This window comes from Anopheles ziemanni, chromosome 2 (assembly GCF_943734765.1).
Source record: "Anopheles ziemanni chromosome 2, idAnoZiCoDA_A2_x.2, whole genome shotgun sequence".
NCBI classification, from domain to species: domain Eukaryota; kingdom Metazoa; phylum Arthropoda; class Insecta; order Diptera; family Culicidae; genus Anopheles; species Anopheles ziemanni.
The window spans coordinates 52267733-52290128 of NC_080705.1; the positions used below are offsets into that span (position 1 = coordinate 52267733).

Genomic DNA, 22396 nt, shown 5'->3' on the forward strand with positions numbered 1-22396 from the left:
TCCATACAGAAAAAGAAAAGTTGAATATCAAATTTGTATCGTGGAAGCATTAATTAAATAGGCTATACAAGAAAATATTTTAAAATGGGTATAGAGGCGAATTTCTCGGCAAAGTGTTGGGTTAATGGCTTAACTTTTAATGAAAATGTATTAATTACCGAAATAGGTTTTTTTTTGTATGATCGACCTCTAAGGCGACCTCTCTGACCCTTTGTCCCCATCCTGCCTGTGCACCAATAAGGTAGAGCTAGGATGGGAGGGTTTCGGAAGGACAAAAATCTCCTTTTAAGGACGTTGTGGCACGCGACGATCCCCTGAAGGGGGAAAGCGAATGTCGCCGAGAGGCTTCTAGACAACCTTTGGATCATCAGACCAAAGTTATCCTGCTCTCGACGATGGACTCAAACGGGATACAATTGACATGGTTGCCCACCAATTGATTTACTCCCGTTTACTACCCCCTAAAAACCTTCCCGAAGCACTCCCTGGAAGCTCCCAGCATTTTCCCTCCCGACTTATCTCGGAGTTGGAGAAGGACCTGTTCGGGTTGACGCCTCTCATGGTTGCGTCGTTGACCGAAGTAGGTTTACAATCGTGTATCGTACACTCAAAGTAAATACCATGGTCCAGCAGTTTTATTTACATGCTGTCCTATATATTCTCATACAAATTCAAATGAATTATTTCGCAATACAAAGTTGGATTTTCTTGATCTCATTTTTATTTGCAAAGTTATGTTTCTATTGATCATGCGTATGTTTTTGAATAAAACTCTTATCGGCTTTTTTACCAGGCTTAAAAGTTGGTCGAAGGATTGCGGCATTGGACTGGGCCAAATTGAACATGTTTTGTTTGATAACAAATATGACCACTCAACATAATTCAATGGAATGAGATCTGAGGAACTGGAAGCCCAGTCTTTCTGGATAGAAAGTCAGCCTCATTTCCACCTTATCAGTTATGGATCAAATTGGAATTGTTAAAAGGTACTCAAACAGCTTATCATCCCGTCCCCTTGTCTTCACAAAACGCTACAAACATACCTGTTGCAGAATGTAAAGCGTTTACTTTGCCATTGTTAGATATAAATAAGAGGTATTTTTGAAAATTTTGTAATATACCTCCCTAAACCGTGGTGGAAGCCATTGAATAGGTTAGAACTACCAGTGGAAAAATGGATACTAGCAAAAGACTAGTTTTTCAAACTTTTTTATAAGAAACATTCTAAACGTCTCCACTACGGTGCGATGCAAAAAGTGTATGACAATATATTGGACACCATGTAGTAGTCAAAACGACAAGGAGAACTAGCAAACAAGTTTGTATCATGTCAGTGGAAAGATTATCTCACAAATGCCAAAAACCTGGTTCTTTAAAAACATTCTATGTAAGGCCGAAAACTTAAAAAATTAAATATCCTAATGTGAGAAATCAGCTAAGGTTTTCCACCTTATTGCAATGTGGACTTGTTCAAACCAACTGAGTGTAAATATTCTCTACATCTATAACCTTCCATTTATTGATTTGCGTTTCCCCGTATTTAGATAGACGAGAAAAAACACATTATAACATTTTTTCTAAGGAGAACACAAATTCAATAAAACTTTTTGGAGTGTTCAACCATTTCGGATGCTAAATTAATAATGAAAAAATATTAAATGTACTCTACATGACGTTGGACCTCATAGTTGAAATGTTATTTACATGAAAATTGTAATTGATGCGTAAAACATATGTGTCTTCATAATTAAGTATTTTTTGGCAGTTTACAGCACAAGAAAATACGTGAGGTAATGGAGCAAGGACATTTTCGATTGTGGGAGCATTAATTGATTTTGTTTGGGCTTTTTGTTCGAAGACAAAGAAGTCGTCCACAAGATGCGCTCTAACTTTACAAAACAATCATGTTTACCATCATTTGGTCTCCTTAATGTGGACATTGCATGTTGCTGTAACTTTCGGTTTTTGGTTTTTCTGTTTCCATTGACCCTCCGCGGCGGTTCCCCTTCTAGCAGGATTCTTCTTCAACTATCGCGCACGACCCGCGGTGGTAGTTTCCTCATTTTCCCGCAGTGTACCTCGGAAAACCACACGCGCGAGAAAGACCGACCTAAATAAATAGATAATCAGCACCGCTGTGTTGCACGCCATTAACCGTTCATCCATCTTTTTTCGGTTTCGTCGTCCTTTCTCCGTCTCATTGTTTCGTTTTACTTCGTTTGCCGCCTCGCTTAGCGTGCTCGCCGGGACGCATTTTGGCACTTTTCCGGCAATGGAAGAACGGTTCTACCGAGCACGAGGACCCGGACCCGGATACCGAGCAGCTGCGGGCCAACCTGGACGCCACTCTACCTGCCAGCAACCGCCAGACGCTCACGTAAGTGTGTCCGAGTGATTTCTACCCCCTGCTGTTGCGACAATCATCACCATCCTTTTCCACAAACACCTAGACCTCAGGGTTTTTTACTCGCCGGCCGCTCCCATGCACGTTCCCATGTCGGCCATTTTACCAAAACCCCTCGATTCGGGGCACGATTTTCCCGGCCCAACCTGGTGCTTTCCCGTCCCGATGCTGTGGAAAAGGGAAAGGTAAAACAAAATGAATATTCATTCCGTAACCATTCTGTTTGCTCTTGCTTTCTTTCGTCCACCTCTCGCCGGCTGCCCTCACCAACTCCTCTCACCCTCCCTGAACCTCCACCCCGGGCCGGTCTTGGGGGATGTTTTCATTATCGACCCCATGCGGTGTGTGCGGCAGCGTTGATTGGGCGGAAAATGGCATCGACCCGGAGCGGGAGTGTCACGATCTCTACCTGGTGGGCTTCAAGAACAAAATGTTCGAGATGATGAAATCTGCCATCGATCAGGACCTGGCCAAGGACCCGAACGGCGGCAAGGGGCGCAAAAAGACGGTACAGGTGAGTAATGCGAAACTCCGGCACTGCTACGTCTATATTTAGAGATAATAAGCATGCGTTCCCAACACACGTACGTACGTTCTCTAATCCACCGATATGATGATGGAATGGTTTCCGGTAGGCCGCACAAATGACGGTGTTTCCGTGCCATTTTGTTTGTTTAGAAACAAGTGGCACTCGCTCGAACGATAAGTCACGTGCCAGTTCTTATTATTAAAAAATGGGGGATTTATCAGTATGGAACATTTTCCAACAGCGTTACTATTCGTCTAACATTTATTACAAAAGGAAAAAAACTCAATAGTTCACTGCAGATAATATTTTCATGTAAATTAACGAGTGAACAATAAACAGCAGTGGAGTTTTAATTATCCTTATGTTCTTTAAAACCATAAATTATCCTTTTCGTTTTGCTTACGCCATCAATTGAACTTATGTAAAGGAGAGATTCTGTTTTTGCTATAGTGTTCCATCATTTACGCTTGCTCATCGTTTCCATTGAACTCTATCGCCGATGCACAAACTGCATTTCACGTCGAGTGTACGGTTTATGTGAGCGTGCAGAGACGGTTCTGTTTGGAAGGTACATATTTTCCCATAAACCGAAACGCTGCACCGGAAGCGTGCGGTTGGAAAGTAGAAAACTGAATTTCCGCTCTACGATGGCGCGTTGTGATGTGTGTCGTTTTTTATCCTGCTTGGAACGTAGCCTATCCTCTCGAAACGAAAACGAAACTCAAAAGCTTTATTTTAAAGTTTTTGTAATAGGTTTTTTGGTAATTTATATTCCTTCATAGTCCGAAGTTTACGAATCCCAAACGAGACAAGAACCTCCCCTATACGAGAGGACTGACTATTCGCGTACAACAGGGAAACAAGTCTCGTAAGCCCTTAACGGGCAGACATGAATGACCAAGATGTCGTTACGCCAAGAAGAAGATGGAGAAGATCTATAAAATTGTGAATATTTGACCAAATTAGGTCGTTTCTTCAAGGGTTGATACATAGAGACTATAAATTTGGCAAATTGTAATTTCTAAACAGTTTCAAACAGTATCTCCTGATCTTGATTGGATTTAGTTATGTTATCGAATAAAAAAGACTAAGGAAGGAATCCATTAAAGAGATTGTTCCATAATTTGCTTCACCTAATATCTACACTATATTAACCTGACGGATGTTGTTTTATAATTCATATTAACATTTATCCTTGATAACAAACATTCTGTATTTTATTGTTTTCTTTCAATTCAATCTAATGGCGATCGTTACCATCGTTTTTTGCTCTTCTCCCCCGGCCCATTGAAACCCAGGAAATATTCCACGAACACTCGACGCACATCATGTACTTAAATGAGCACCTGAGTGCAAACAGATACAACTCGTCCAAGGTTCCGGAGCGGATACGGCAGAACGTGTTGCTGAACTTCCGCTCCGGCAGCCGCCACCCGCCCTACTTCATCCACGGTGGGCACGGGAGCGGCAAGAGCACGCTGCTCTCGCACGTCTACGCCCAGCTGACGGACTGGTTCGAGCACACGAAGGTGCACCGGGTGATACGGTACGCGGCGGCCACCCCGCGCTCGGCCTACAACCTGGAGTTGCTGCGCGTCGTCTGCCAGCAGCTGGCCATCATCCTCAATCTGCCGGAGGGCTACCTGCCGAAGGACGCCTCCTTCGATCCGCTCTACATCAACAACTGGTTCCAGAACCTGCTGAAGCACTGCGAGGACCTGCACAACGAGATACTCTTCCTGTTCATCGACGACCTGCACCGGCTGAACCCGCTCGACTGCGACATCGTGGCCGCCCTCTCCTGGCTCCCGATCAGCCTGCCCTGGAACGTGTTCCTCGTCGTGTCCACCACCGTGCCGATCGAGTCACTCAAGCTCACGCCGATGCAGAAGGAGCGCTTCCGCTGTTCGGACTACTTCTTCGACCTGTCGCTGGAGCAGAACGAAACGCTGGTCCACCCCTGGGCCCCGAGTGCGGAGTCCGCCGGTCCCGGAGAGGTTTCGGACGTAAGCTTCGCTCAACGCGTCAACGCCGTGTTCGACGCCATGGAGCAGCGGTTTGGTGTGAAGGGCTTCAGCCGGCTGGCCATCTACATCACGTGCTCGGAGTACGGTTTAACGGAGACGGAGCTGCTGGAGCTGCTGATGCCGACGCAGGACGCGGACGTGGCCATCGACAGCAGCGAAGGGGAGTTTAACTTTTCCACCTTCCGTACCATCCGCAACCAGATGAGTACGTACACACTTGTACGCTGACCACTTTGCGGACCCCCTTTTTCCACCTTCACCTTTCGCTTCCGGTTTCAGGGCTGGTACTGCGGGAGAAGCTGATGTCCGGTAAGCTGTTGATTGTCTGGCGGCACAGCATATGCTCGGAGATTAGCCGGGCTCGCTACATGACGCCGGACATCGCCCGTTCCATCCACTCGGAGCTGGTGAACCTGTTCTTCCCGCCGGACGGCGACGACAGCGACGACATCTCCACCGAGCAGCACAGTAGGAAATCGAGTAAGTACTTGTCGGCTAATCCTTCCTCTACCCAAACGGACCACGACGCATTGTTGCACGATTTCAAAGGGATAAAAACTCGACGCATGGCTTCACGTTTCGAGTAGGGAAACTTCGTTCGTTGTCACAGCCATTACGTTTTAAACGGTCTCGAGAGTGCTGGACAGCTAATTGGAGCTCGTTCAAGGGCTGCTTATCGGTTGTTGAAAAATCAATAGAGTTAATTTCAAAGCGCTTGCGAGCACAACGGAAGTTGTCATAAACACGTCCTCGCGCTCGGTATACTTAGGAGTGTGCATTGGTTAGAGCTTATTCGTGAACTCCACTGGGATGATTTGTAAGCTGATTAAAACTGGATCTCGAGGGCAGGAAGAGTCAAGTGCATAGCTGTTTTGTCTTGTCATATTATGATTTGTATTTGATTAATTTCAAAGTTCCAAAGACGATTTAAAATAACCAAAGGTACCTCCAAACTATCAAGAAGTAAAGTTGAAGCAAATATCGAACCTGATTAAACGAAGATGGGTTGAGGATGTCCTTTTTTAAACAAAACAACTCATCAAATTGCTCCCCTAGCTTGTGGTTTGTGCCATAGAATTTTAACTGAAAGAGGAGAAGAGCATGGGTTTATCTTTAATGTACCTAGACACATTTACTTTTAATACCCAAGAATATTTTTCGAACATTTAAAACTTGCGTTCAGACATTTAAGATTTATTAAGTCAGTAATAAAAATCAAGATAATAGTGTGGAATTAAAGAATGGATTATTATTTTGAATAGCTGAATCTTTTAAAAAATCTAGAAAATGACACTACTTAAAGATGTTTCATATTGCTCATGTCTATAAGATGTCCAATATATTCTCATATAAATTCAAACATACATTATTTCTTAACTTTTGCGGTCTTTATTTATATTGGTTTATGCCAAGCGCAAGACTTCCATGGCTATTTTCTCTCAACACCGAAGAATTGCAGAAATTATTGAAATGGGATAAAGTGAACATGTTTTCCTTGTTTATATTTTAAAGTTCATTTGACTACCATAAACAATTTATTGGATTGAGATCTGCTAAACTAGGAGCCCAGTCGTTGGGGAAAAAAGGACACATTTTCACGTTATCAGACATGAATCAAATTGGTGGTTTTAACATGTATTTAATCCAATCCTCCTTTTCACATTCTTCTTCAACGTTTGTTTCTATGTTTGTCTTCCTAACGTGCTGCAAATAACCAATCAGAAAATTTGCAACGTTGATCTTTTATATAAAAACAAACTGGTATTTTTGACCATTTGTAGGTATACACTTCCCAAAACTTTATTAATAATATCTTTCATCATATATGTTTGCCCTCTTTTGGTATAGAGTTTTGTTTACACTAACAACTCGGCCAATACTGCACCATAGATTATGAAATATATCACACGTTAAGATTAAGCACTGCCGATATTGTTGAACATTTGTTTGATTCCTGCTTTTCTAAATTTTACATTTGAGAAAAGTGTGTGTCAGTTTTACTAACACAAACAAAATAAACATGTACGATCTCTACACTATTTTGCAACAAAACAATACATAAAAAAACGCACATATCTTTATTTTGGCCCGGTTAAACGGACACTCTGCATTTTCTAGGAGGTGTAATATGAAATTTTGGTCAAATACCTATAACATTCATTCAACGTTTTATTCCAAGTCCAGTTGTCACTTGTTCACTTGTCCTCCAAGTCACTTGTCGAACCATTTAAATCGGTACTGTTCGACTTCTTATTAATCTTAGGAAGCTTTGAAATATTTATTGCTAAGAAATGTCGATCAATTAACTCCTCCGGTTTCCGCGTTTTGTCCAACGGAGTGAATTCTAGAATGCGTTGTGGTTGGTTTGTACATCATGGCGATATTTTAGTTTTGTTAGTGACTGTGTTTTATATGAATTTGTGTTTTGAACGTGTTGTGAAACACTTGAAGAATCGTGTATCCCGTTGTTTGAGAAGACAGTGTAAAGGAAATTCGCCATCACTTCTGCTAGTGTTGCAATTTGATTTGCTTTTTTCTGTTAAATTATACGAACGACATTGCTAGTTACCCGGTATCGAGCATTTGTTTTCACTTGACTCATTTGAACCCCGGAAGGCCCGGACCCGGTGCAGCGCGAAAATTTGAAATTGCTTCAAAACACAATTTCAACAAGAAAAGTATTTTGTTAATCCAAGTATCCTTACAATTTCTGAAATCAAGCTGGTTGCTGTAGCAATCAATGTTATGTAATGGGAAAATCTGTTTAGTAGTTTTTGTCAAAAGTAAATGCACTTAGTTATGTTTTTCATATTTCATAATTGTGGACAAAATGAAAATACTAACCATCCGCGGCAAGTTAGTGACTTCAAAGCGAGAACAAAGCGCATCATGACCGACCATGAAGACGTCAATGCTGTTCTACTGTTTCAAGAATGTTGGTTGAGAATTGCACAAACCACAGATTGTCGACAACTTCCTGTAGTTTGTCCGTAAACAATAATTTTTAGCATCAATTTCGAGGTTTTTAATTTTGCCCGAGTCTGACTCGGACAAGCGCATGGAATTAGTACTGCTTTGTCCGTTTTTTGTTGGACGCCTTGTTGCTACTTTCGTTGCGCGGCGATTATTTGGAGTGCACCTGCTTCGAAAACACGTTCTGATGTGTTTGTAAATGTTTTTAATTGCCTCTAAACGATGCAATTGAACCAAATTTTTGCTTATTATTGGCAAATTATTGCTGATCACAATTACAAATAATATATATACAAACTAACCATCATTTAATCAATAATATCATAATTTTTTTTAGGAAAGTATCATTTTTAAACCAAAAACTTCGGTTTTAAATTAAAAACTATACGAAAATGTAAGAACAGTGTAGCAATTTTTTATGTCATTTTCACGACTTGACCGGACTGTGAAAAGGTTAATATTACCACAAATTTACATTCATACACAGATCTGATGAAAATAATCCTCAATCCGCGTGTGTATGCATCTTTGTAGCGGGATCCAATGACACCGACATGGTAGGGTGGGTTAATAAAAAATTATACAACAGGGCTTATACACTATGTGGAAATCTATGAAATATCAATCATTTTAAATATGCCATACTTGTAACTATTAAATAAGACCTCTGAAAACAACTAAAACAACTACAGAACCGGATTTTGACCGGTGCTTCCTGGAAGTGTTTCAAACGAAGTTTTATCAGAAAGAGTAAAAGCATAACTTTAGAAAACTCTCAAGTGAGGAGTAAACACTCTACCTCTTTTTAAACAAGCATTGCAGGGGCCTCAAGTTTGTACGTAATATCCGTAGAACTATGAGACCACAATCAATAGTTTTGAACAGTCTGGGACTGGTATAGGACAAATAATTTTCAACGGAAAAGGCAAATGCACTGCCAGCGCGTCTTGGAAGCGTTTTTTTACCACGGCCCAGAACTATTCATCTTTCATTAAATGTGAACAATTAGTAGCAATAATTACAAATTAGTTTTTATATCTTGTGTAAACACATTAGTGTGTGTGTACTGTGACATCAACTCAACGGCTCTTAAAAGAAAATGTATGAGAAGTGAATTTTCATGAATGTTATGCTAAGGATGGGCTGAATACGAGTAATGTTGGTTAAAATTTAATGTGTATTAACTATTTTCAAAACAATCATTTTGGTTTGGTATCTTAAGACGATTCTCGTTCCAGTAGTTTCTCTCAATGCTATACTTCCCAGTAGCCAATGCTCACTTCCCAAAGGCACTTTCCCGTCAGCGGGAAATACAATGAAACACTTTAAAAGTTTGCTTTATTGTGATAGAAGAACTTCGACATTTGTTGTGCGTCCGCCATTAGGCAAGGTCCGTCAGGGAAGACGGTTTTTTAGTTCTATCAGCCATGCAATCCGTTCGACAAAAGGTGCAAAACAAAGGCGTAAGAAAACTTTTCCACCGGCGCACAGTTCTTATCGTCGGCACTCAGTGCCACGGCCTGCCCGAGTGCTTCGTAACTGCGTTCTTCAGCTTTCGCCATGATGTAGCGCAAACAAAAGGGGTTGTCCCGCCATTGTTCGCAAAGGAATTACTTTCAGATTCTCACGATCAACCCCGTGCGAGGGTGTGGAGGGCGGGGAGTTGCTTTCGATTTTTCTTCCCCGTTGGTCCATTTATCATGTTTCTTTTTTCAAGCAAGAGCGTTTCTGGAAGCTGACCCAACAAAGGTGCAAATTGCTAGAATTGATTTTAATTGAATCACTGGATTCTGGCGCACGTTTATGCGTAACGTACCGTACCGATGGCAACGTTAGGAAAGCTTTAGTTCAACGTTGATAATATAGTCGTCCTATCGAACGGTGGGGATATCCGGAAAATTGGGCGCCATTGATTGAGGGCCGGTGCATCCCAAACTATGGTTACGGATCGGTGCAAAAGCCCGTTTACGGCGAAACAAAAACATGGATGTACAGTTTGTGTAGGGCTTTAAAGTGGAAACAAAAACAGAATGAGAAAAATATCATTCATGGATTACGCTTACATTCATTGTTAAACCCTGTTTCATAGCGCTCGCATTGGAATCCCCCTTGGCCAAAGGGCGGGTAGCCAATTAACCTACTCCATTCATGAGCTACGGATGGTTCGTGGATAGACAGGAACAATGAAGCCATTGGACTGGAAGAGCTTTTTTCCCATGAGCAACCTTGTAAAAACGAGTAATAAATGTGGATTGCAAAAGTCGTTAAATTAGAAATGCATATTCAACATTAAGCTTCGAAACGCCTAAGCTTCATCCGACACCATTCATGTTCAAGCTATTAATGGATTACTTTTTTAATAATTGAATTGTTTGGTGGCATATCAAGTAAACTGGTATGTTCTAATTTGTGTTCATTGATGGTATCATCGTGTAATATTGATTTACGGTTAAATACTATCCACCAATGGTATTTATACACTTAATTCGTAAGAAGTTAACGCACTAAAAGTAAAAAATATGGAATTTCAGATTTGTTTTCATAACCCACGGATGGAAAAAATCCTGCTGATTTTTATAAAAGTATATAACCGATTTAGATTATACAAGCATAGACCCAGTGTTGCCCAGTAATCTTGCACATTCGCTTTACCAGGTGTAATAACTAAAAACATCTTGGAAGTCAGTATAAAATATTGAACTGAGCATCAAAATACTGTTATTAGAAGTAGTATCTGTGGGGTCCGCGACAGCCGAGCGGTAGCGCCATCGTTACGCCAAGAAGAAGAAGAAGTAGTATCTACAGTGACCGGCAGGAAAAAGTGCCCACTTCGAATTTTGTTGATTTTCGCTCAATATTTTTTTCTCAATCAAACTAAATATTCTGCAAGTATTTTTCGTATATTGATTTACATATTTCATATAAGATCCACTAATGAGTAAGCGAAAACAAACATATTTTGATTTTGAGAAAAAAATAATAAAAAAAAGTATCTAAAAAAACAGTGACATGAAAAAGTGCCCACTTTGAAATTTCGAGTTTTGCATAAAGTTTTGCATTGAGGGCTAACCAATTTATTGCGTTTTAATATTTTTTAGGTTTGTTAGCACTATTTCTGACATTTATACACGTATGATCACGTTTTTAATTCATGTTTGGTTGTAAATATACAATTTGTTTATATTAGGTTTTGGTATCTCATTAATTTGAGTGTTACGAGAAATTAAATAGCATAAAATATTTTTTATGGCACTTATCTACATTAAAGTAACTTATTCAAAGTACGAAATCCACAACGCAGCGGTAGGAAAATTCATAGTTACATTTTAAACGCACCGATCGGTGGAGGATCGCCCTCGTAGAGGAGACAAGCGCGAAACAGATGCGCGCATGGACGCTAAAATAATTCGTGAAGACAAGAAAACTTCAAAACTAACTGTCAGGGAGATCATGTAAATACTTCAGCCATCCGTTTTTGAATGAATTATCCGTCGCCGGCTTGTTGCATACGAGTTAAAGAGCAGATTTGATAGGAGGCGCCCTTATATCAGCAAGGCCAATAAGGCCAAGCGTCTTAAGCTCGCTGAGGAACATGCTGCTATGCCTCTAGAGTACTGGAAAACGGTTCTGTGGTCTAACGAATCAAAATTTGAACGATTTAATCGAAGATGGCATGAACGTATACAGTGCAGATCGAAGGAGGCAATGCTGCAGGTTCGCCACATCCAGGGCACAGTATGCCATGAAGGAGGCAATATGGTGGTCTGGGGTTGTTTTTCGTCCAGTGGAGTGGGGCGCCTTGGGAACATTAACGGTGTTAAGACTGCAGATTACAACATAAACATAAACATCCTGCAACAAAATCACTCACTCGGAGATTTCACTGATCCTGACGGGCCTTGAAGAGAAGTTCGTTCTCCCGGCGGGGGCAAGTTTGATGCAGCCCGGCGGGGCCAAGTTCGACGTCTTGTCGGACAAAACTGTTGAAATGGCCGCCTCAGAGCCCGGAGATTAAGAATTTGTGGGCAATTCTCGATGCCAGGGTGGACAAAACTGATGTATCGAATAAAAACAACAATTTTGAAGCCCTGATGCGCGCTTGAGAAGAATAAAATCTCCAAAAACTAAAAATCCTAGTAGAAAGTATGCCAAAACCCCTTCAGCAGGTTTTAAAAGCTAAAAGAGAACACATAAAATATCAAAATGCATTTATTATTTCTTATTTTTATGTATAATAATGAATAACTGAAGTGGGCACTTTTTCTTGTCACTGTTTTTTTAGATACTTTTTTTTATTATTTTTTTCTCAAAATCAAAATATGTTTGTTTTCGCTTACTCATTAGTGGATCTTATATGAAATATGTAAATCAATATACGAAAAATACTTGCAGAATATTTAGTTTAATTGAGACAAAAATATTGAGCGAAAATCAACAAAATTCGAAGTGGGCACTTTTTCCTGCCGGTCACTGTATGTGCAAATGCAATTTTTCCATCACTCAGACAAATTTTGGGTAATAATAATAATATTAGTTCCGTCCAAACCGGGTTTTTGACTCACTTTTCGACTTTTCGATAAACTGTCGTCCGACAAGACCACGTTAATCAAATTTCAATATGACCTTTACAAAAGATCTCCCTTTGTTAATTTCGTATTTCGTTTGAATTGAGATATTGCAATATGTTTTGCACCCAGGATCTTAGCTATTTAATGTTTTGTAGTGCTTGAAATGTTTGCTAATTCTTTCAGAGACACATTCAGTATGATTGCAAATTTTGATGTTTTTGGACAAGGTCCAATTTTGACACACACTACGGCCGTCACAGATGGTAGATGCTTAGATGTTATGTTTCGAACCGATTACGGGCCTAGTTTCTCTAATTTTAACATAGGGAAGCTAACTTATTGCAATAGCTTAATGTCCAACAACAATACTAATATATTTTGCAAACCGTAGGCTACGTTAAGGTTAGGTCTGAAAGGCAAAACCGGTAATTTAAATTACTGCACCTAGTACATGCATTTTAGTGTATTTAAAACAAGGGAAATCATTTGGTAATGTAATCTAAAATCACCGTAATTGAAGGAACCTCATAAATCAGTTGATTGAAAATGTATAAAAATCAAATTATGCTTGGATTTAGATTGTCCATCTTTTCGCTAGTGCTGTGAGATGGGCAGAGCTTTATTTGCTGTCTCGTTGAACAGTTGATTGCGCAACTAATCACACAGATGGCAGCATATTGTTGTCCTTACGTTTCTATGACATACACACGCACACGGATGAAATCAAATAACACAGCGCGTCCGGTGCCTTTTCGGCGTGGATCACATTTGATCCGCCGTTTTCGGTGCCACAAGCGAACCTGGAGCTGAGCAGGAAGATCAAAACCAAATCCTGTGCCGGACATTTTACTACATGCTGACCTCGAATTCATCCCCGTCTGTGATGGATCGTGTTTTCCTACATCCCGGTTCCGCTCCAGGGAATCTTAATTAAACAGCAACCCAACCTTGAGCATGAAGCAACGCAAGTCCCAAACCGGACAGGGCAATTTGGAAACGAAGTGACATTAAAAACCCGAAACCCAAACGAAAGCGAGCGACGCATCCTCGAGCCATGACTTCCACTTTGGTGTGCCCCTTTAACAGTGAGTCCGTGCCAAAATCATAAAAGCGACACGAGCCGTTTGTCACTCTTGTCGAGATAGTGCGTGTGTGTTTGTGTGTGAGAAACATTCTAGTGAACGTTTGGGACGCAGTTTTGTACCAACGGCCTACGGCGAATCTAGTTAATGACATTTTGTGGAGCAAGATACCCCATTTCTGCGTCCGCATCAGTGTCTTGCGATGTTATGGCCCGTTGCCCGGTATCGTAGGCCTCGTTGTTTGAAAGCGTGGATGCCAGGTAAATGGCAGAACGATGGTCCTTCGGTTTCTCCAGGTACCGTGGTGTCATATTTTACGCGCATTTTAGCACCGAAGGTATTTTGCCGCTCACTCATTACGCTCGTTACGCGTGGCGTGGAAGGAGAAGAAAAGTAAATGTTTCCCTTGAAGAGAAAAAAGGTTTGGTTATCAAATTCAATTTTTCTCCTCGTCTTTGTAATTTAGGCGTAGAGGTATCATAATAGCCTCTTTATTAATTATCTCAATGTGAATTGAAACCGTTCACGGAAGTAGATATTATGGTTCATCAAACTCATTTTGTTTCATTACATCAACAATCTTTATTACCATCGATGTTATATTCGCGTTCTAGCAGATAAGTTTTAGCGAGTTCTTGAACGCTCAAAAAATGTTTGTTAAGGAAAGTGTCCTAGTGAATTTCACGGCTTTAAATTATGAATTAACAGAGAAAACAGGATGATACAAAATACCCATACAAATCATGTAAGACTGCCTCATAGTAGTAACCAGGGGTCGGATTATCCGTGGGTCTACCAACAGACACTGCACAACCATGTTGAACATTTTAATTATTAACAGACGAGTAAAAATTGTTATTACATCAACTTTGAGTCCAAATAAGTTTATTTAACAAATCCCAAAATTTTAAAATGGAATACTTTAATTATTACCATACTAATGTAGTTAAAAAATAGGATTTTTGTGTGAGCGTATGGAAAATAGTTGTTTGTGATTATGTATAGTATTTCGGTGAACAAGTTACCTCTCTTCTGTATTTTTTTACAGTAACACACTCAAATCAATATTGAGTGCGCTTTCATTTACACACTGCGCACTAATAGCAACGACTACACAAAATGAAAAAAAACATCGAAACTGATATTTTCGTATATATATATATATATTACGTCTTTTCTGCTTCACATAAACTAAGCATTAAAATAAAATATTGGAATGAAGCAGATATTCATAAATCATCTCAATATTTAATGAACGAATGGTTGAACGAATTGAATTTAAAATCGTTTCATTCTATTTTTGGAGACAAACTTCCTCATTGTACCCTTATTAGACGAGGAATATTTCTGTCCGTCGATTTTGGAAGATAGTGTCAAATGGCCATTGGCAGCAATTGCCTTTTTATTGCTCGTGCCCGGTTCCGATTTTCTTTCGATTAGAATTTTTATGTCAAAGTGGCGATTTGTTTACTTTTTCCTCTGTTGTTTGCAGCAGATTTTGTTTCTTTACTCTAGGTTGAACAATACGCTAAATTCAAACATGAAAATTGTCAATTTACTGCAAAACCTATTTTATGGAACTTTGCGTTATTACACGAGCGGACAGCATTGTTATGTGAAAAGCCTATTTTGGCAGTAAAATTCTGGGCAAAGATAACAGTAAAAGCCCTTGTCTAAAAAGGGTATTAGGGGGCAATATGCATCGGCTTATGTAAGCAAAATGTAATGTTTGTTAGGAAAAACACTCATGATTTATATTTTTTTCAGTATGATACTGTTTCAGCTAGATTGAAGCAAGATTGTACGTATTCTGCATACGCATGTTCTATTGTTAACAATAATAAGAGTTTTGATGCCGTTTTACTATTGTATGGTAGTAGCGAAGAGGGCTGAGAATCGATTTGTGAAAATTTTTGGGGGTTTTGCCTTGAATGGTTTGCGAGAAATTAATGTTTTCCGCTTAAGGAGGGCTCCTTAACGCCAATTACCTTAAGTATTCTGTATATTGAAATATATTCTGTAAAATTCATTCCAAAACAACAACAATTTCAAATTTTATTTGGAGTTCATTTTACTAGATTTCTTGACATAGTCCATCTCGTGGTGAAGTTGTATCAAATATTAAATATCGATAAAAAACCTCAAATTAAACAATTATTTACGGTGTACGTTCCACTCCACTTTGTTGGCCATTTTGCCCCATAAATTAAAATCACGCATATTCTAATAGAGGGTAGAGTATCGATTTGTGAAGATTTGCATTATTTTTCTTGAATGGATTGCGGGACATAAAAGTAGTTTCCGCTTAAGAGGAGCATATTCCCTCACATTACCTGACAGCCAACCTAAACAATGTTTTTGATTCCGTTACGGCTTCTTACCGTTAGAGCTCTTGGAATCATGACAACAGACAACACTCACGTTGGAATGTGGCCTCCTGTTCGTATGGCGACACATTTTTCTTGACTTCACAAGCGACCTGCAGCTGTTGTTTGATTACATTCTGATTGATGTCGCCTCGCTCAGGTATGCAGACACAGCAGGACGACAATGTGACGCAAGTGCTAAGCCTGGGGCTGGACATTTCCTACAGCATACGGCACGTGGAGGAAGCCTGGCATCATCTGATCAAGTCGGAGGACACGAAAAAGCTTAAGGAGATTGCCGTGTGCAACTTTGACTTCCTTCTCGCCGCGGTAAGTGTAGCCGAGGGATGTTGTTGGTTTTCTCCGCCGCCTCATGCGTACCGTCTCCGTCCCGCAGGTTCAAACGGTGTCCATCAGCTATCTGCGCTGCCTAATCGAGCACGTCCGCTGCTACATCCTGGACCGGGACATTGAGCTGGTGTACTACACGATCCGGAAGTCCAGTGACGTACTGACTCGCGACCCCATGCAGCTCGGGGCTCAGGTAAGCATGGATCCCGCTCCAACAGTGCGACAGCGAGTTTACATTTCGTTCGGTTTGACGCACCTTGCAGTTGATTTCGTGGTTGAAGTCGGTATCAGCCCACGAGGGGCCGCAGGCTCTGCTGAGTGTCACCGTGCAGTCGGCGACGGCCTGGTGCGATGGCTACACTGTGCCCTTGCTGGTTCCGCTGACTGGTTGGCTTCCGGTTCCGTTGCCCAGCCAGATCCGCTGCATGACCGTGCCCGGGCCGGGTCCAGTCCGCTGCATCGAGGTGTCGCCGTCCAAGCAGCATCTGATTCTCTCGCCAAAGGTCGGCGATCCACAGCTGTGGCACATCATGAGCAACAGCCTGGTGCATTCGTTCAAAGGTAAGTGGCTTTCCATCGTTATATGACAAACAAACTCCACTGGCCAGAGACTTTCGTCGGTATACAGATTCCGTGTGGTTATCACTTCGACTCGCACCACGTCTAGATTGACCAAAATCTTTTAATTATATACTTCCTAATCTCTTCGAGGCAAGAGGATAGGAAAAAGTTAAATATTTTACCTTTTTCTGTTCACCGACAAAATCATCCACAAAGTCATGATCCATAAAAAGAGTGTTTGGTTTGACTTTATCCACCGAAGGGATTATTTGCGTTTTCTTTTAGCCCACGAACAACGTCTTTCGTTTCGGATGGATTGTCGTTGGGTTTTTGTTTGGCTTATAATGCAAAATGGCTAGTAAGAGTAAGGGTCAAACGAAAAAAAAAAAAATTTAACAGTAAAGACTTTTTTGTGCAAATGAATATCGTGAACGGATTATTTTAATTATGCATTCTGTTATGAAATTAGTCCAGCGAGTAATTTGTATATCGTATTGGGAGCAGCTGGAAACGGAAAATATTGTTGGTTGCAAAATAATTAATAATATGAAATGAATGGTAAGTTACAATAGAAAAGAAGAATAAATTTAAATGATAGAATTAGATAAAAACTTAGTTCGGGATATTATGCCAAATTGAGTTGAACAAATTGCAACTAGTCTTTCGGTAAATAATAATAATTATTTACAGCGTCTATAATTATATATAATAATAATTATAGCCAAGCGTATTTAGCACACTTTTTTAGTACAATATTTTTCTATAAAATTTGTTTATAACATTCATTAAACCGACGGCTTTGTAAGGCTAAACAAAAACGTAGCGTCCCAAGGAATTTATATTAAATATTACTATAATTTTTAAGGTTATTTTCATTTATTTATGGGATAAAAACTTTTTAGAACTAATGACAGCTGGCTATCAAAAATGATAGACATGGCATTCAACGTGTTAATAATGAATAATAAGAACTTTATCGAATTGTGACTTCAATACACAAAATTACAGAAAAAAATAATAATTAGCTAAGCAAGGTTTAATCTGTGATGTTCTGCATCGTTCAATATAGGTAGAGGTTGGCTAAGGGGTTTGTACGGATATTTTATATATACAGGAAAATGAACTAAACCAAGCTATTAGCATAGATTTTCAATTGTTCTAAATTAATCACAAAACTAATAATTTGAATTGTAACCATTACGATAGGTTATGTTAAGGTCAATGCCGTCGTTTATGATTAAGTGTGTTACTTTTAACATCGTTCATGGCACAAACACAAAGCGACAATCCAAACTCAAACTCAGACATTATTTTTCCCTTTTCTCTGTCGTAACGACCGTCTTAGGTTATGCTTACGCATTAATGAGTAAATAAGACAATCCCTTTCATTTGGTTTTATAAAGAATTCCAATTTTATTAGACAAGTGACTTCCAATTCAAAAGAGAGAAAAGTACAAGAAAACACAACACAAGAAAAACATTCTAAAAGTTCCCTTTATTTAAGCTTCTGACTACCTACAAACGAGCTAAAAGCTTGCCAAAACGAGTGAGGACTCTAGCCATCTGTCACCACCACGTACATTCTTCTCATTTCAGTAAACTTGTACTTCGTATATTGTGTTTGTTTGTATCTACTTAGTTAGTGTTTTGCTACTTTTCCTTTCTCCTCTTCCATTTCGTCACCCGCAGGTCACAGTGGTCCAGTAACGTACATGAAGGTCCAGTCGCAGTATCTGATCACGGCGTCGGAGGACACATCCGTTATTGTCTGGGACATGAAGACGCTGACAATGAAGTTGAGATTACGGTAATGTAGCTGTCCAGCATGCTCATCCCACCCAGATATTTACAGGGGTTTACCAGGGATGACCAACGAGTGGAACTTTGCGTCCAGTTCTGGCCAGAACTGGGCAAATATTTGCATAAAAGTAATGTGGAAGCGTTTGTGTCGGGTAAAGGGTTCCGTGGCTAGAAAGTTGCTTCATCGGTTCTGTGTGTGCTTCTGAGGATGTACGATGCTTGGAAACAATAAATACACAGTGATATAAGGTGGCAATGGGCTCAAGTTGGAAGCATTCAAAATCAAATCAAACCCTCTTACGTGATAGGCGTACGAGAATCCAGCACGGTAAACGAGACGCTTTCAACTTGGGGCTCAACGTGTCCTCCCGTTCCTATGTGGCCGATATGCAAATGACAGAACAAAATCCGACGACGTTGAGGTACATGCGTGCTATGTATCGCTTCCACCTTTCTGCCCCCAAACACTTCGCAGCGTCCTGAAGTCCTGGCTCTCCCCTAAAGCCAAATTCCGTGGTAAAAGTTTGTTAGCAGTTGCTTTTTTTTTCCTCTATCCCACCCATCATAGGCATTTGCTTCCTTCTGCTGCTGGGTTCAGATTTGTGGACCCGCGTCCCAAGCCCGCAACGGGGGAAGGAAAAGCAAAACTTAAGAAATTAATGAGTTCCTAACATGGCGCTATATCATCTTGGCTCGGCTGCATCTGTACGGTTGGGAAATTTTCGTTCGTTAAGCTCGTACCCATCACACCACGGATAGCAATTGAACGTGTCAGCAGGGAGTTTCCCGTTGTCAGGATTCTAATTTGCATATCCTTTTGCCGCTGGGAGTATCATTGCCGGTTTTCTCCTCGCGCTTTACCGGGCGGTTATGTTTAACACAACCGTGTTGCGTAGGAAGAACACTGAAGAAGAGAAAAAATCCCTTGCGCAGGCCAAAAAGGAACGCATGTTAAAAGAAGCTGCTTTTAACAGCCAGATGACACGGCACTGATCAAATGGGGGAACATTTCTTTTTTTTTTTAGAAAATCAATTCGTGGTGTGTTCACCTCTGATTAGTTATCAAAAATCGATTGGTATCGGTATGTGGCAGGGGTTGAGAAATGACGACGATGATGATCTGATAAATTGAGCATGATATGGGTTCGAACGTGATTTTTGGAGCACAAAAGAACCCACCTTTGTGAAAGATAATATCGTGTTATTTTTGAGGAAATGAACCCTTTTATGGAACACAATACAATCTGTTGATTGACTAAATATTTGATTTTTTCGCTTCCTGAAATAAATGTTTGGGCTTTAAAAATTCAGGTGGCGTTTGGAGGAAAATGGGAAACTTATTTTAAAGAGTAACAATACATTAAACACTATACAATTTGTAGGTTCAGAGCTATTCGTAAGCTGTCTCGTTTACTAAACGAAATTTTTAAATTAAAACAAACTGCTTATATTTCACTTAATCTTAACACTAGAAGGCAAATAGCGGTCATTTTGATCGATGCAAAATATTCGATATAATACCTTGATAACGGCTTAATATTATTTAACAAGAAAAAACAAAAACTTTTCTAAAAATCCAAAGCTGAAAAAAATTTAAGATTTTTCTGTGTATTTAGTGACTAATTTATTTTAGAGGTCATGTTAGCTGCTCTTTTTGTGCTGCTGTGCTAAAAACGTGTCAACGTCTTAAAGATGAGGTATAATGAGTCAAAAATTAAATTCCCTGCTTGACACGTTGACTGCCATGTCACCCAAAAGTGGGTGACAGCAAAAATCAGTTCTGAAAAGTTTTTGATCCATAAATAAATGAAAATGCAACATGAAAATTATAGTAATACTTTATATTAATTCTTTGGGAAGCTAAGTTTTTGCTTAGCCGTCAAAAATCGTTGGTTTAATAAATATTATGAACAAATTATATTAAAAAAGATTGTTCTAAAAATGTGTGCTAAAAACGCTTGGCAGTCAACGTGTTAACACGTTCTGTACCGCGTCACTCAAATATGGGTGACAGCAGTTCTTGTTCTAAAAAGTTTTTAACCCATAAATAAATGAAAATGCAACATAAAATTTATAGTTATATTAAAAATAAGTTATTTGGTAAGCTAAGTTTTAGCTTGGCCTTAAAAAACCGTCGGTTTAATAAATGTTATGAACAAATTTTATTTTAAAAAATTGTACTAAAAAGTGTGCTAAAACGCTTGGTACACAACGTGTTAACACCTTGACTGCCAAGCGTTTTTAGCACACTTTCTTAGTACAATCTTTTATGATAAAATTTGTATATAACATTTATTAAACCGACGATTTTCGAAGCCTAAACCAAAACTTAGCTTCCCAAAGAATTTATTTTTAATATTACTATATTCTTTATGTTTCATTTTCATTTATTTATGGGACAAAAACTTTTTAGAACTAATGACAGCTGGCTATCAAAAATGATAGCCATGGCAGTCAACGTGTTAAATAGAAACTATCGTCGTGGTGCAATAAATTTGTAGCTTTTTCGATGGGGAGGCTTTTGTTTTGATTCCTCGTCTGCCAGCTAGAGACACAATGTCGGGTTTTCTACCGTTGCAGAGTCCCTATAACAACGTTAAGACTATGATTTACCCTAACATTATGGAATCGTACAAGCATTGCTGACCGACTCTAGCAGTTCCAAAAGTTCGTGCCAGTGTGTTGAAGAAATATCCTTGTAACATATGGTGCAAATCGTAAAGAATGAAAGAACCCCAACGCCACCCAGCAGTGTCATTTGTGATGCAAATGGGGGCACTATTTTCTTTCATTTGCATATGCTTGCAAAGATTCTTGCAAAGGGATTAACTTAACAAACGGAAGCGACGTTCCGAGCTCGAGCATGTTCGGAGTGGGAGAATAAAAATCGTGCCCAGCAAGCGAACGGACACTTCATTACGTAGCCGTTCAGCGTAGCTGTTGTGATATGATTGTCGGTTGCGTTGACCGAGCAGAAGGATCTTCGAGCGTGCTCCAGCAGCATAAGAAGCAGCTTGTGTCAAACATGGCAGTCGCTTGTGTCAAAGCACGCCGTTCCATTCGCATTGATAAGCTGCTGCTGCTGCTGCAAGCTCGTTCTCGTCCTTTGGCAAGGTCGGGAGCGGGAAAATGAATTCTACAGACAGCGATACTGTACGTCATCTAGGCCCCAGACCATGGAGAAAATTGCATGTAAAGTTTTCAATTAACCTTTCTCCGACAGGAAAATGGTAATTTTGCTAGCGATAAAAGTACTCTCGGCCTTGACTGTATTTCCTTCCCGGAAGGATTCCTCCCATGAGTGACTGAATGTTAGTTAGCACAGAACGTGACTTACTCTGTGAACTAATTTGCCATTATTGTGTCCTTCACGATTCAATTATGATTTATAATTAAGATATAAAATTTGATTACTTACAAAAACGATAAAAGGAGTACAATAGGGCCTAGCCGTCAAAATATGTATAAAAAATAAAAAAAAACGATAAAAAAAAGATAAATTTTAATTAATACGTTGACTGCCACGCTGCTTTTAGTACAGATTTTTGGTACAATCATTTTTGGACGAATTTTGGTTATCAAATTTGTTAAACTAACATTTTTAGGAAATCGAGCATAGACTAAAAACCAAATACTTCCCAAAGGATATATGTGTGTAATTTCTGTAGCCTACTTCTGTATAAGTACACTACAACATACTACGTGAAGCAACACCTAAACATAGCTTCCAAACTG

General features: G+C 39.8%; 1 protein-coding gene across 1 annotated transcript in view; it reads left to right on the top strand.

Moving 5' to 3' along the window:
• The window catches only part of LOC131282906 (protein qui-1), a 41442-nt gene that overhangs the window by 6583 nt on the left and 12463 nt on the right, over positions 1–22396 (top strand). The window contains exons 6-13 of the mRNA XM_058312450.1: positions 2236–2377; positions 2759–2918; positions 4232–5165; positions 5240–5440; positions 16110–16279; positions 16347–16493; positions 16564–16861; positions 18551–18668. Coding sequence (XP_058168433.1) covers positions 2236–2377; positions 2759–2918; positions 4232–5165; positions 5240–5440; positions 16110–16279; positions 16347–16493; positions 16564–16861; positions 18551–18668 — 2170 coding nt within the window. The remainder of the gene's footprint in view (positions 1–2235; positions 2378–2758; positions 2919–4231; positions 5166–5239; positions 5441–16109; positions 16280–16346; positions 16494–16563; positions 16862–18550; positions 18669–22396) is intronic.